This window comes from Laetiporus sulphureus, assembly GCF_001632365.1.
Source record: "Laetiporus sulphureus 93-53 unplaced genomic scaffold LAESUscaffold_12, whole genome shotgun sequence".
In the NCBI taxonomy this organism is placed as follows: domain Eukaryota; kingdom Fungi; phylum Basidiomycota; class Agaricomycetes; order Polyporales; family Laetiporaceae; genus Laetiporus; species Laetiporus sulphureus.
Window position 1 is genome coordinate 96,621 of NW_024468521.1, and position 12,865 is coordinate 109,485.

A 12,865-nucleotide genomic window follows, 5' to 3' on the forward strand; every position below is an offset into this window, starting at 1 on the left:
CATTCCACTGCTCTCCTCACTAACACATTTGACGTTATCTCTCATCTCCATCCTCAATTCACTTTCGCATCTCACACGCAATCATCTGCAGATATAAACATACATACATCAAGTGCTCCCTTCATATCATGTATCAGACCCTAAACTCCATCACTTAAGCATATAAGCCCAAGGAAACAGCATAACGAACAACGTGTACATCGCTCCAGATGGTATAGTGCAATTTATACAGGCGGCCAAGCGGTATACAGTGACGATATGACGAGTGTGGTAGCAAGAGAGGAAATCAAGAAGAGCGATCGATGGTGATAGCACGCATAGAGAGTATAGAAGGTGATCAGATCGACAGGCGTCATACATAGTGGACTATCTCATGAACAAGCCGTCACTTCGGAGGGGGAGACGGAGGTCCTGCGTTCACGGAACCAATGAGAGCAATTGCCTACCAGTGCGAGGGGGACGTACCAAAGAGCCCCATACGAGGTGGTGCAGCATGCTCCGGCAGTGGAGAAGCAGAGGTACCAACCATCGGCTGTGGTGACAATAAGGCATTTGCTAAGATCCAGTGGCAAAGCGGTATTAGAATATTAGCAGACAATCAGTAGTCAGTCACACACGCTTCCACTGCGCCCATGCAGGTAGATTCGGAGTCGGAGGTGCAGGTGCGGGCGGTGGCGCGGACGGAGGCGGACCCAGGGCTTTTGCCTTGGCCTTCTGGCGGCGTTCCTGTCGCACATTTACTACACGCCATGCCGGACGGGCAGGACCGTCACCAAGAACACTTGAAGGCGGCGGCGGTGCAGGGGAGGGCATACGAGGAGGCTCTTCAGGTGAGGGCTATAGATGAAATGGCGGGATTAGCGGGATGAGACGCGATCGAGCTCAGGACACTCACCGCTGGTCTCCAATCGGCAGTATACTCCCCACCCGCGCCATGCTTTGACTTGACACTCATAAGCTCAGCTATTTCACTGATGGACACGATGTGGGATCGATTTTCGTGGAATGAGCTGAGATTAGCGTGAGTGTAAAGAGGATCGGATGAACGCACTATTGCAACGCCCTTCGCTCATCACGCAACTTGCCTACTTCCGCCAGGAGTATGCGCACTTCATTGGCCAACGCCTTGCTGAAGTCATTCAGATACCTACAATCCGACACGAGGGAGGCGGGGCGCTGTGAGCTGATCCACGCTCGACAAGAATGCCTCTCAAGCGCACTTGGGCGTGGCAGCGGGATTGCCCTTTGATGATGACATTCTCAAAGATATCGGATATGCAAGTCTGTAAGGGGAGAGTTGGGGTCTGAACAGTGCAATCCTGAGTCTGAGTCAAAACAAGAGAGTTACAGCGTGAGCGGAATAGGGTCGGAGGCAACACGAGGCGCTCTCAGACTCCATGTTCCGGATGGAGGGTGCCATCTCGTTCAATGGCTCAGCTGCCAGTGCCGAAAATCGTTCGTCTTGCCACCTAAATCCAGGCGAATTACAACAACCAGCCTGAAAAAGACAAAGTTGACACCAAGCAAAATAAAATGCTGCCCCAGTGAGGCTCGAACTCACGACCTTCCGATTTAAGAAATTACCGATTGAATAATAACAGTCGGACGCTGTAACCAACTCAGCCATGGGGCACTAATCACTTTACACATAGCAAATAGTAATATTATATCCACAATTATCAACAAATCAATAATATTCCACCCCTCATGGGGGGACAAAAGTATATCTCCAAGGGAGACGAGCTCGAATGGATAAATAATACATCACTGGCTACAGCCTAGCGGATTATTTGATTGACTTCCTAAGAGTACAGTCTAGGATACTAACGAGTAAGTTAGTCAATAAAAAAGTCGATGTCCAGTCCATTCCTACTGCTTTGCAGAGGTGTCAGACGCTTCCTGCTTCTCGGCCAATTTCTCGAGAGTCAAACTCCATTCAACGACTCTCGGATGCGCCTTGACCTAATCGCTCAATTTAGCAGCCATCTGGGAGGTACTTCACACTGCTCATTACCTTCTTCGGATCAAAGCCGACAACCTGCAGACCATCAAGAGAGGCAGCACGGGAGAGAGCGACATAACTTTGGCCTGCGAACACAAAGGAAGCGTCAGTATGTGCTGCAAGCGAGGGGGAATTGACCCTCACCTTTCTCGAAGACGCGGCCCAGGTCTATCTTAACACGCTGAATGGTCTGCCCTTGGCTCTTGTGTATCGACATCGCCCAGGCGAGAATCAAGGGGACCTAGAAGGTGGTTGATAAACCGTCCTCATCTCACTCCGACCATTCAGAAAACGGTCATACCTGCACACGTCGGGCAAGCAGCTTGCCCTCATTGTTCTCGACTCGGAACTCTTCTCTTCCGATGAGGACGATCTCTGTTCCATGGGCGGTGCGGAACTCTACGAGGGGGAATAGCTCTTCGTCTTTTGCTACGCTCTTGTTCTTGATACCCCCATTACTGGGAGACGCAGCTGACGCAGGCTTCGCCGATGTATTGCCCTTTACCTCATGGCTCACAGGTGGGGCCGCGAGGTTTTCTTTGTTTTCCACCTTAGGCTCAACACAAAGTCCCACCGGCGTTCTCCCGTCAGGTCCCACCTGCACATTCCGTACGAATCCACCGCCCTTTGTGTTGCTGGTGAGCGACTCCTGCGACGACGACCTCGGCTTCTTCCCCGTGCTCGCACCCAGGACACCATCCATGCCCACAGACGCACCGCACGCCGCCGTCGAGAAGAACCCGAGCACGCGCCCGACGCAGCCATTCACGAGGCGCTCATCGACGTTCTTGATGAGCATCACCTGCGCATCCGACTTGAGCACAAGCTCAACCGGGGCGACCATTTGTTCCAGCATCCGCGGGTTGCTACCCGAGTCTCGCGCAGCATATTTGCGCATGGGCCCGGACAGCCGCGCAAGGCGCCCATTGTTGGCGCTGTCGACCTGCGCACGGAGCGGGTACAGTTCAGTGGGCAGGAGGCCGGTGGGTGTGGGCGGGAGGGGACGAGAGAGGGAGGAGAAGGTGCGCTGGGCGGAGGGCGAGATCGTGCCGCGGCGAAGCTCATTCAGGAGGGAGACAAATTCTGGAGGGTGTCAGCTAAGGCGGAGGTCGTGAGGATGCAAGCAACTCACGATTGTCTGTTTGTCGGTAGACCTTGGTGAGCATGACGGTCTGCTCAATGCATCGTTTCCACGCCTCGCACTCAAAGGCAAAAAATGGTTCTGCACCAGACTTTGTCACAGGCGGGAGTTGGAAGAAGTCGCCCGTAATCACGAGCTGTGGGTGTCAGACATTAGGTAACGGATGCATGAGTAAACATCAGAATCTTACCTGGATGCCACCAAACGGCCGGTCCGTTTTCTTGTGCAGTCTGTCTGCAAGAGTCGCCAACAGCTCAAACAGCTGGCCATCAACCATGGAGACTGGGAATGAGTTAGCATCTGGTTTAGGAGCGGCGTCCGATTATTCAAATGAACTACCTTCGTCAATGATGAGCACCTTCGTTGTTTTCCAACGCTGATGAGCCGGTCTGCATGTCTTGATGCAGCTTATTTGCCTTTCGATGTTGGTCATACTGGGTGTGACCGCTCCCCAAGAGTGAATGGTCATACCTGCAGGAACATGATTAACGATTGAACGTGAATGCCGAACGGTGATTGCAAGAAGCAAAGACAGAGAAGTAGCCCCACCGACGGCGTCTCGCAATCATGTATGAAAGTTTTCGCATATTGTGAAGATGTGAGCAGGATGGCATACGAAGACACTACCCGTTTGAGTTTCAAGATATCTGAACGTCTATGAAAGTGGCCCGAGGTCTTCCATCTGAAATCATCGGATGTGAAAGCATTCGCTGTCCATGGGATAACACAACTTGGACATGAGAAATGGAAAGACCCTCAAGCAACATACCTCCTATATTCGACGCGGCCATCCCTGTGCTCGCCGTTACGGAGATAACCTCTGGCTTCTTCGCATGTTTCTTTCGGAGCGCCGCAATTATTGCACGTAATAGCAGGGACTTTCCTGTACCTGTAGTAATGATATATCATACGTGGCAGCCGGACAGCCACAGAAGCCACGCACCAGCGGCTCCAGTGAAGAACACATTCTTCCCCTCATCTACCACCATCCTCATAACGACCCTCTGCTCATCGTTCAAAGCTACTGAACCCCGATTTCCACGGTCATCCTTCGGGCTGCCAGAAACGGGTACTTGGGGCGAGAAGAATGCATCGAGCGTGGTGCGAGGTCGCTTTGCGTCTTTGACTCGGTCGTCTGATGCGCTCCCGGTGGACTTGCGTTTATTGCTATTGGTCGTCGCTGCAATGGAGAGCGTAGTGGCGCGAGCCATATGTCTCGCTTTGGGAAGAGGCTTCGTATGGAAGCGCTTCCGCACGCGGTCTCGCGTCGCGTTTTTAAACTGTCGCGTTTGTCACGTGTCCGTTGTGGCTGCGGACGTCCGTCTGTATTGAGCTTTTATACGAAATCCTCAGCGTACTTGGCTCCTACAGGCGGAACTGGCATGCTGAGAAAGATATTATGGACTCGGGTGGCAAAGCATCATGATTCATCTCCGTTGTAGGGTAGCTGTGAATCCTTAACGGGTTGAAACGCGGTCACGGTATTCGAAGTGTTCTGGGTCCATGTGCGGACCCAGAACACTCCGTTCCGACGTCACACGGAATATGCGAATCCGAGCCGCCCGTTCTCTGTTATTTCCACACGGCACAGCAAGTGTACTGTTCTATGCTCTGCGGCCTCAACAGCTGACATAAACTGCCTGCAGCCTGTCTTTGATCATCATCTCACCATGTCGAGCGAACCGACGGCGAAGCCCACGTCCAGTGAGAATATCATCGCCCAGAAGGTGCGTATTTGTCCCAGTCGGAGTCGTGCGACAAAACTGAAGCAACATTTATCCATACACTACAGTACGATCGTTGCTGTACGTCTCTTCAAGCTGAGGACATGGATATGCGCTGATTTTAGATCTGTGCTGCGTCATGCGACATCGTGCGATGGACGAGCAGTGGCGGATCTCCTCGTAAAATCGTGCGTCTCCGAGCGCTTGCCATCTGTTGATCCTTCTCTAACTGACGCAACATGTACCCTTCTTTTATCGTACTCTTTTCTCTGCACACGCGCACATTGTCGGACCACAGAGGTGTCGGCTTCAGCGCTGGAGTTATCGCATCCGTGATCCTCTTCCGCCGTGAGTATATCTTCCACTAATCTATTCACAGAGCTATGAGCTAACTATCCCAAAGGGCGCGCATGGCCTATTGCCCTCGGCACTGGCTTCGGTGCCGGTGCTGCTTACGCGGACTGCGACCGTTCCTTTAACCCTGCACGGATACCGGGAACGCGAGTCATCACGGCAGAAGAGCTGGCAGCGCTCGCAGCAGGACAAGCGAAGTAGGTGGGCGGTTGCAGAAGGATACTTAGGTGGTAAATGGAAGGACGTAACCATTGAGTGACGGGCCAACGAGGATGCGTAGGGTCTGCTTAGGGTTCGTAATAGATATCATTCGCGTCTGTCAGGCTGATCCACGTCGCCCATCGACCGATGATGAGCATGCTTTGGTCATAAGTCGTCTGCCTCTTCCTCCCTCCCACCCGTGCTGCCAACCGCGGCACCTCCTGGATGCATCATCTCAGGAGGCTTGAGTTCAAGGATGCGAGCATTCATTTTCTTCGCGGTCTCAGCGGGGTCCTCGCCAGGCTCAAAGCGAGGTACCGTACGCTGCGGTGCTCCGAGTACGAGACGTTTGTAAAGAACGACTTCACAAGCAAGGTGCCATGGTTTCGAAGGTCCTATCAGCGCTTGTATGTCATGCCAGGGAACGGACTAGTACATACAGGACGTCGCTACAATGACCGGCAGGGTTACCATGATAGTACGCACGCGTCGTGCTTGCGGTGAGAGTGGAGGCGACATGTCGACACTTCTATATCTCAAGAAGCTGTGATGTTAAGTGGTCAACCCAGCGATAGCGGAAGCTCCTGGCTCGCGAGAGATCACTTTTAAGTTCAGTCAAAGGATGCAGCTGACGCAGTTCAGATGAAGCAGGTTTTGCGTCTCGTGTCCACAACCACGAAGGCCGCGAATTCGGGGCAAGGAACGTTCTGGTGAAACACTCGACGAAGGTGTCGAGAACTCGACGCAATTAAAGCGCCCGTTCGCCACGTGGTTTCTGACAAGCTAATCCTATTGGCCGCTGCTAGCGACTAATCAATTTACATCTTCTCTTTTCTACCATGTAGTAAGGAAAGCTCTGCTCCTGACTCCATCCATGAGACAAACTCATGTTTACTTCTAGTGTCAGGTTTGTCCACTCGTGTATGCCCTTACTAAGTTCAGAGAATGTCACACCTGAAATGCGTGCGTGACGGTATGTTCATTACATTCCGGTGAAAGTGCATGTAAATGTACGATGTTACTGAATGAGAGGGTAGAAGGCTACAACATACTACGTATGTGTTCATTTTGTCCGTTCTCTCCGTCTTCCGGCTCATATTGTTACAATTAGCATTGAATGAGACGGTATGTCATTCGAGCCTGTCACGGCAAGTGCTCACGTCTCGAAAGTATATGCCAATACCGGCATTTGTGCTATTCAGATGCCGGTCTAGAATGCAAAGTTGACTCCGCCGTGTATTCGGATGGCCGCGAAAACATAGTACAATGATAAAGCTTAACCTCCTCTCGGGAATCACCTTCGACAATCGCGTGATCACTCAGCAGCTTGCATGAATGTTAGATTCACAGGTATGCTTTTCACTCCTTGCCTTATGCTGCCACTGTGAGATTCATTGTATCTTGAGATGCATCACCTCCACAAGCCCAAGGCCAAACATGCAGAGTGGCATTTTCTTGGCGGTTTCATTAGTACGCATGCAGAACGCCAGATAGCACACGGTCTCCTGCTATTTTCCAAGCAAACCGCGCATGTAAAACATGGCATAAAGAAGCGACACATGCTTGTGTCACAACGTTGGATGCTCCTGCGCAGATCGAGCAGACACAGGAAGTCGCCACTAAGATCAAACTAGTCGCCATCACAAAGCAAACATGGCATTATAGCACATTCTTCTATGAAGTCCTGTCGACACGCACTCTTGGGATGGTGCCGGTAATATCTGAGCCACTCCGGTGAGTGGCGGCGACCCGGAAGGGGTGACAGTGCCGCGCTTTGCCCACAAAACATCAAGCGGATCATGGGAGGAGAAAATAATGAGTAAATCGGTTGAAATGCAAACTTTGCTGCTCGAAATATGAAAAACGAGAACGCAGAATAGGACAGCAAGCAATGTGAGAACGATGGAACGGACAAAGGATGGCGGCGAGGACGAAGTATGCGACGCGCACACGTGATCAACGTGAAGGCAGCCACGTGTTGCACGTCCATTGTTTCACCCAATCGGGAACGCCAATCGCGCGTCGATCTCCGCGCCACACTTGCCACCGAAACTCGTGTTTCGCTGTCTCACATCCTTTGTCCGCTACTTTCACTGAGCCTTTCGACTCATCTCAACTTTGTGCCGCTCATCACTCGCATCGTTTAGGCGACTCTTCACCGATTAGCCCTGCGTGCCGTCGAACACGTTGCCGACATCTCGAGTCAATCGCCTACATTTTGGTCACGGTCAAACCAGATCGCATATTGCATACGCCTCGTGTTGAAACCGTGCAGGTGGTATATAGAGGTCTCTCAGAGCTGGTAAGCCTTCCAACAATTCGACCATGTCTTCTCGAGCGAGCTCTGTTGACGATATCCTTCGTTCAGAAAGTGACAACCATCCGTTCTCCAGGTCTCACTCTCAGAGCGTTGGCCCACAGTCTCCTCCACCAGCCTCAGATTTTGACGCTGACGATACCGATACCGTCGATATCGGTGACGACGCGTCTTCCTCTGCCAACGGTGAGCTTTTTCTCTCTCTGTGATGAGGTCCACATCTTAAGATAGAACCGCATTAGAATCTTTGCACTTCCAAGAGACTCAGCCAAGTGTTTCAGACGTCACTCGCGACATCTCTGCACCCTCAACTGCGACTGAGCTCACCGAGGACACAGCAGTCACCGGTCCATCTCTCGTTAGTCAAGGTCCACCGAAGACTCCTCCGCAGGCCGCCGTCCCACTTGGGTCTCAGCTACCTACCACTCCCCGCGTCCACAAGGCATCCAGTGCGCAAGTCCATTCTATTACCCCAACGACCGGAGTAGTCAACCTGCAGAAGTATCGCATGGATCTCTGTGAAGAAGTTGACCCTTTTCTGGGCATTATCGACGATGAGAAGTGGTTGTCGACCTATTCAAGCAAGGTAGATCCATCATCGGCGGTGCGTGCGGAGTTTCCGGAGTTCAGCAACAGCAAGTTCAATGTGACGGAAGAGAATAAGATGCATGCAGAATTTGTGAGTATTTCGCCGTCACCGTGAGCGATCTTGAGAATGGCTTCTGACGATAGATCAATGTAGACACGCGTCGCACAGGAGATACTCGACGCCGGTAGTGCTGCAGGTGGAAGAAAGAACAGTGTGCGTACGCTAGTCGTCAAAGATACCGGAAATCACCCGGATATCGAAGAGAGGAAGAAGCCTGATCTGACGTTCTATCCCAACACACCGGAAGCACGCAAGGCATATGAATTGAGTGAAGATGAGCGGCGCGACGCGAAGGTGACTCCGGAGGAACGCCGTCAGTACTTGGGCAGAGCGGCTTGGCCTCACGCTTGCGTGTTCGTCGAGTTCAAGGCGGCTGACCACAAGAATCCATTCGAGAAGCGGAAGGACGAATTTATGCCTCGGGACACTGACGATGCGAGGAATGCGAGAGGACAGATGTACGAGTACGCGACGGCAATCATGAATGCGCAACCTCGCACGCATGTGTTCTTCATCAACATTTGGAGGACTCAGGCGACTCTGTTCTATGCTGATCACTCGCAGTTTGTTTGCACGAAGCCCTTCACTTTCACCGGCAAGCCGAGCGCTCTGTCGACGTTCCTCTATCACCTCGGACAGATGAACCCGGAGGAACTTGGCTACGATTCTTCCGTCACACTTGCCACCGTCGAAGAGCTCGCTGCAGTGAAAGACGTTGAAGATCAAATGACGCCGTACCACCAGAAGTGTGTCGCGAGTGCATTCTTCTCCGAGTCAGGGTGGCCTGTCTACAAAGTGATCATGCCGGCAGAGCAGGCCGGTTTCAAACAACCACGGGAAGACGGCGATTTTCTCATCGGACGGCCGTTGTACAAGATCTATTCACCTACCGGCCGGGCTACGAAAGTGTACGCAGCTTACAATATGAAGACCGAGAGGATGGGCACTGTAAAAGACTGTTGGCCGGAGGAATGGGAGGAGGGTGAGCACACCAAGTACGAGTGTATTCAGGAGGCCAAGGTACGGTACACTGCAACGTGCCTGTATGGTGGCTATGTAGGCGAGCAGAAGACGAAGACATGCGACGACCTGAAGCACAGGCGTCCCGTCCGGAGACATTACCGCATCGTACTCAAGGAGCTTGGTCGACCCCTGGATAGCTACACCAGTTCAGGTGAGCTAATTGTTGCGGGCTTCTGCGTGTTAAAAGGTGAGATGCAAGTCGCATTATCTAATCCATTATGTTCTGATCTTGTGATGGCAGCACACCAAGACGCGTGGAAGAAGTGCGGCTTGCTACAACGGGACATGAGTCCTTACAATATGGTCTTCGATGAGGTCGATCCCCGAGACCTTCCTGAGGGCGAACAACTTCCATCAATCAGTGCTCTTTTGATTGATTGGCATCTTGCTAAGTTCAAAGACGAACTCAAAGATGGCGCCAAGCGAGTGGGGCGGTCGGCAAGTCTTTTGTTGTCTCCCTACTGCCCATTGTCTCACGTTGTGATTGGTCGTCCAGGGCACATGGCAATTTATCTCCGCACGACTGCTCCGAAATCCGACTGTGCAAAACGAAGTTGCGGATGATCTCGAGTCTGTCATTCTTATCATGGAATGGATGGCACTGAGGTTCCACCGGCACTCCCTATCACATCGTCAGGAGCGCCTGAAGGTCCATGTCCAGCAATTCTTTGAATGGCGTGAAAAGGACGATGAGACTTGTCGTGATATCGGCGGCGATGATAAATACCAACAGTGGATATCCGGTAGCAGGAGCTGGCAACCGAAAGGCACAATGGATGTGTTCGCCAGATTACTTGACTCTCTTTTGAAGCTCGCACATGATCACTACAGGGCACTCGAGGCTGGTGCATCCCAGCCACCTTCATCAGCCGAACCAACCTTCGAGTCGCATTTCACTGGGACGGTACCGGACGATTCCGAATCGGATTCTGAGGATGAGAGCCTTCCTGAGCCAGGTCCATCTACTGTGAAGACAACTGACCTGGGGGCCTTGTCTCTCGCCACGCACGGCAAGATTGTCGCAACTTTCCGGGAAGCGATGAAAAGCCTATCTTCAGTATTTAAAATTGACAAAATCAGCGACCAGTTCGAAGCTATTGGCATGGCTACAGAGAAGTTCTCTCTGGTGGAGGACACGAAGCAGTCGAGGCAGTTGAAACAGTCGAAGCAGTCGAAGAAGCGAACAACAAGCGGACAGCAGGAGACAGGACTGCTAAGGAGGAGCACTCGTCTTTCGGCTAAGGCGAGCACCGAAGGAGATCAGGCAGAGGGTTCGAGCAAGCCGGTCAAACGCAGGTCAGGCCAGATCGATGGACTGGAGGAGAAGGACGGAGCGAAGCGGCAGGCAACTGGGGTAACTCGGAAAGGCTCGCGCCTCCGCAAATCTGCAGCCTAGAGTTTTGGTCGAGTATGGTAGCGCAAAGGTCTTCCTGACGATCTGTTACGGTTTATACGGTAAGTGGACCACGATCTTATACATGCTTGTATAGTATTGCTACGGTCGAATTTGGAATGGATTATTCTATTGCATATAACTGTTGCGATGACCTTGAACAACATGTTGGTGGGCATGCGGCTTCAGTCAGTATACATTGCGATGAACATGAAAGTACTGGCCTGCGAAAACTTATTGTGCCATATTCTCAGACGATCCCATACTGCAAGCGTACGGCTGACGTGCCATGCATGCATGCGAGTATAACAAAATATTGCTACAGAAAACATCAAGGTAACCAGAGTATTCCGCCCTCGCCTGCCAGATCCCCATCACGTCCACACCCTCGGGTGGGCAGAGAGTTGTCTCGAACCCCGACATAGGTAACAATGCCACCGGTGATGGTCCGTGTGACACGTAGATGCATCTGGGTGCCCGTGTTCGGAATATCAGCCAAGGCATGTTGCAGTGAGATAATTTATACCGTTGTAACGGCAACGGAAGTTCGATCCATCCCGGGTACGTGTAGCGCATATACACCAACACTTCGATCGCATGACCGCACTCCGGTGTATTCACAAGTTCGTCGTTCACTTCGTCTGATCATGGAACAAAGTGAAGGCTCAGCACTGGCGAATCACTGGCGTGAGCTAACCTTTGCACGAACCGACGCTGTCATCGTCTTAGAGGGTACATCTCGCTCGTTCCCTCCCGCAAGTTTCAACCCTGAGAAATTGAGATTGCACTGCAGAAGGCAAAGCACAAGCATTTCAGCATGAGATTACAAGAATCGCAAGTCGGAGCAATGTGATGTTCACAGAATTACGTCGGATGAGGGCCGTTGAAGGTCGCATGCGCTGTGTTCCAAGCGAGAGATGCATCGCGCCCTAGCAGACATGAGCAAGCGGTACAGTCTTGGTTTTCCGTTCGCAACCTCACTGAGACTAATTGTGATGGGGGAAGGGGAGGAGGTATCGAGCATTCGCGTCGTCCACAATGCGCTGAGCCTGGCCATGGTGATTGCGAAACATCGTGTCGCTGCAGCGGAGATACCGGTTCTTAGAGGGTGCATACAGGCAGTGTGCCGAATGCCATGTCTGGGGTCGTAAGTTGAGCGCGTGATTCGAATTGATGGGAACAACTTAATCTGGTTGAGAGAAGGGCGCCCCCCGAGATGGTTGTGTATCCTATATGCAGGAGAGCGGAAGAATCTGGGGACAGAGCGGAAGAATTGATTCGTTGTGACATTGTTGTCTGCCTATGCAGCACAGCGTGTCACGAACTGGTGTATAAGTATTTATTGCCTGCAACATGTCGAAAGCATATTTGCACACTTATCGATGATCGCCACTGAGGATGACTGTCGAGGGTTGGGTTGGTGCATGGAGTCGGACCCGAGCAGTCGGACGACGTCATCGGTACGAATTGCGTTTCGGAGCCGTGGAAGCTTCGGAAATGTAAGGATTGTCAGAGAAAAGCAGCTAAACGCTTCCTCAAGACCGAATGTCAGCGCTCTGCAGCAATCGGTACACAAGCAAACGTTTCACAGCGACGAGAAAACAGCCTGACAAGAGAACCAGAATAAAGGCGGTGAACATTCCGATAAATGCATTATTATGGGCGTATCGTTTTCGTTATCCATGCCGCCGACCATGCAAGACACCTTGAACTTCCACATACCAAATGCCAGCGCAGCCTCGTTTCAATTCAACATGAGAAATGCGACACAGATCATTGACACGCGATCCCAGACGCTCCAGCGGCGGAGTAGACGAAGGTCATCCATGAGCTGGATCAGTTCCCTGGTGCTATGATCGCAGGAGGGGGAAAGTGGTTAGGGCGACGTAGTTCCTGGACATCCCTGGGCAGGATGGGTGGTGGAATAGGAGTGCTACTGCGCCTCGCCCGAAACTCCTGTTTTCCTGAGTCGAGCGATCTGCGAGAACGGATAGTCGCCAGTTGCGTGTATGGCTGGGATGACCTCGCCCGTGCCCGTCACGGAGACGGAGCTCCGGGCGG

The 12,865-nt window shown here is 52.1% G+C and overlaps 5 protein-coding genes and 1 non-coding gene across 6 annotated transcripts; 2 read left to right on the top strand and 4 right to left on the bottom strand.

Moving 5' to 3' along the window:
* Positions 1-385: 385 nt before the first annotated feature.
* Positions 386-1,258, bottom strand: LAESUDRAFT_811581 (uncharacterized protein; the record flags this gene model as incomplete). The annotated part of the gene is made up of 6 exons (XM_040914323.1): positions 386-411; positions 466-555; positions 618-837; positions 896-971; positions 1,052-1,147; positions 1,221-1,258. 6 exons carry the CDS (start codon positions 1,256-1,258, stop codon positions 386-388), a joined length of 546 nt encoding a protein of 181 aa, XP_040765825.1.
* A 278-nt stretch (positions 1,259-1,536) lies between these two features.
* Positions 1,537-1,633, bottom strand: LAESUDRAFT_t39. The gene has a single exon. It is a non-coding gene; the product is annotated as a tRNA-Asn (tRNA).
* Positions 1,634-1,714: 81 nt separating this feature from the next.
* On the bottom strand, positions 1,715-3,219 carry LAESUDRAFT_74816 (uncharacterized protein). Its single transcript, XM_040911503.1, has 3 exons — positions 2,364-3,219; positions 2,015-2,076; positions 1,715-1,962 (listed from the first exon to the last, which is right to left on the bottom strand). Exons 1-3 carry the CDS (start codon positions 2,898-2,900, stop codon positions 1,926-1,928), a joined length of 636 nt encoding a protein of 211 aa, XP_040765826.1. The 5' UTR covers positions 2,901-3,219; the 3' UTR covers positions 1,715-1,925.
* A 1,594-nt stretch (positions 3,220-4,813) lies between these two features.
* Positions 4,814-5,422, top strand: LAESUDRAFT_649910 (DUF543-domain-containing protein; the record flags this gene model as incomplete). Its single annotated transcript, XM_040904206.1, has 5 exons — positions 4,814-4,870; positions 4,936-4,948; positions 5,034-5,055; positions 5,166-5,215; positions 5,271-5,422. The coding sequence occupies 5 exons, from the start codon at positions 4,814-4,816 to the stop codon at positions 5,420-5,422; spliced, it is 294 nt and encodes a 97-aa protein (XP_040765827.1).
* Positions 5,423-5,481: 59 nt separating this feature from the next.
* LAESUDRAFT_724078 (uncharacterized protein) lies at positions 5,482-6,109 on the bottom strand. Its single transcript, XM_040908544.1, has 3 exons — positions 6,026-6,109; positions 5,863-5,966; positions 5,482-5,784 (listed from the first exon to the last, which is right to left on the bottom strand). The coding sequence occupies exons 2-3, from the start codon at positions 5,939-5,941 to the stop codon at positions 5,588-5,590; spliced, it is 276 nt and encodes a 91-aa protein (XP_040765828.1). The 5' UTR covers positions 5,942-5,966; positions 6,026-6,109; the 3' UTR covers positions 5,482-5,587.
* A 2,693-nt stretch (positions 6,110-8,802) lies between these two features.
* Positions 8,803-10,102, top strand: LAESUDRAFT_649884 (uncharacterized protein; the record flags this gene model as incomplete). The annotated part of the gene is made up of 3 exons (XM_040904204.1): positions 8,803-9,598; positions 9,653-9,837; positions 9,908-10,102. Coding segments are annotated over 3 exons (1,176 nt in total), but the record flags the coding sequence as incomplete, so codon positions are not given.
* Between the last annotated feature and the right edge of the window lie 2,763 nt (positions 10,103-12,865).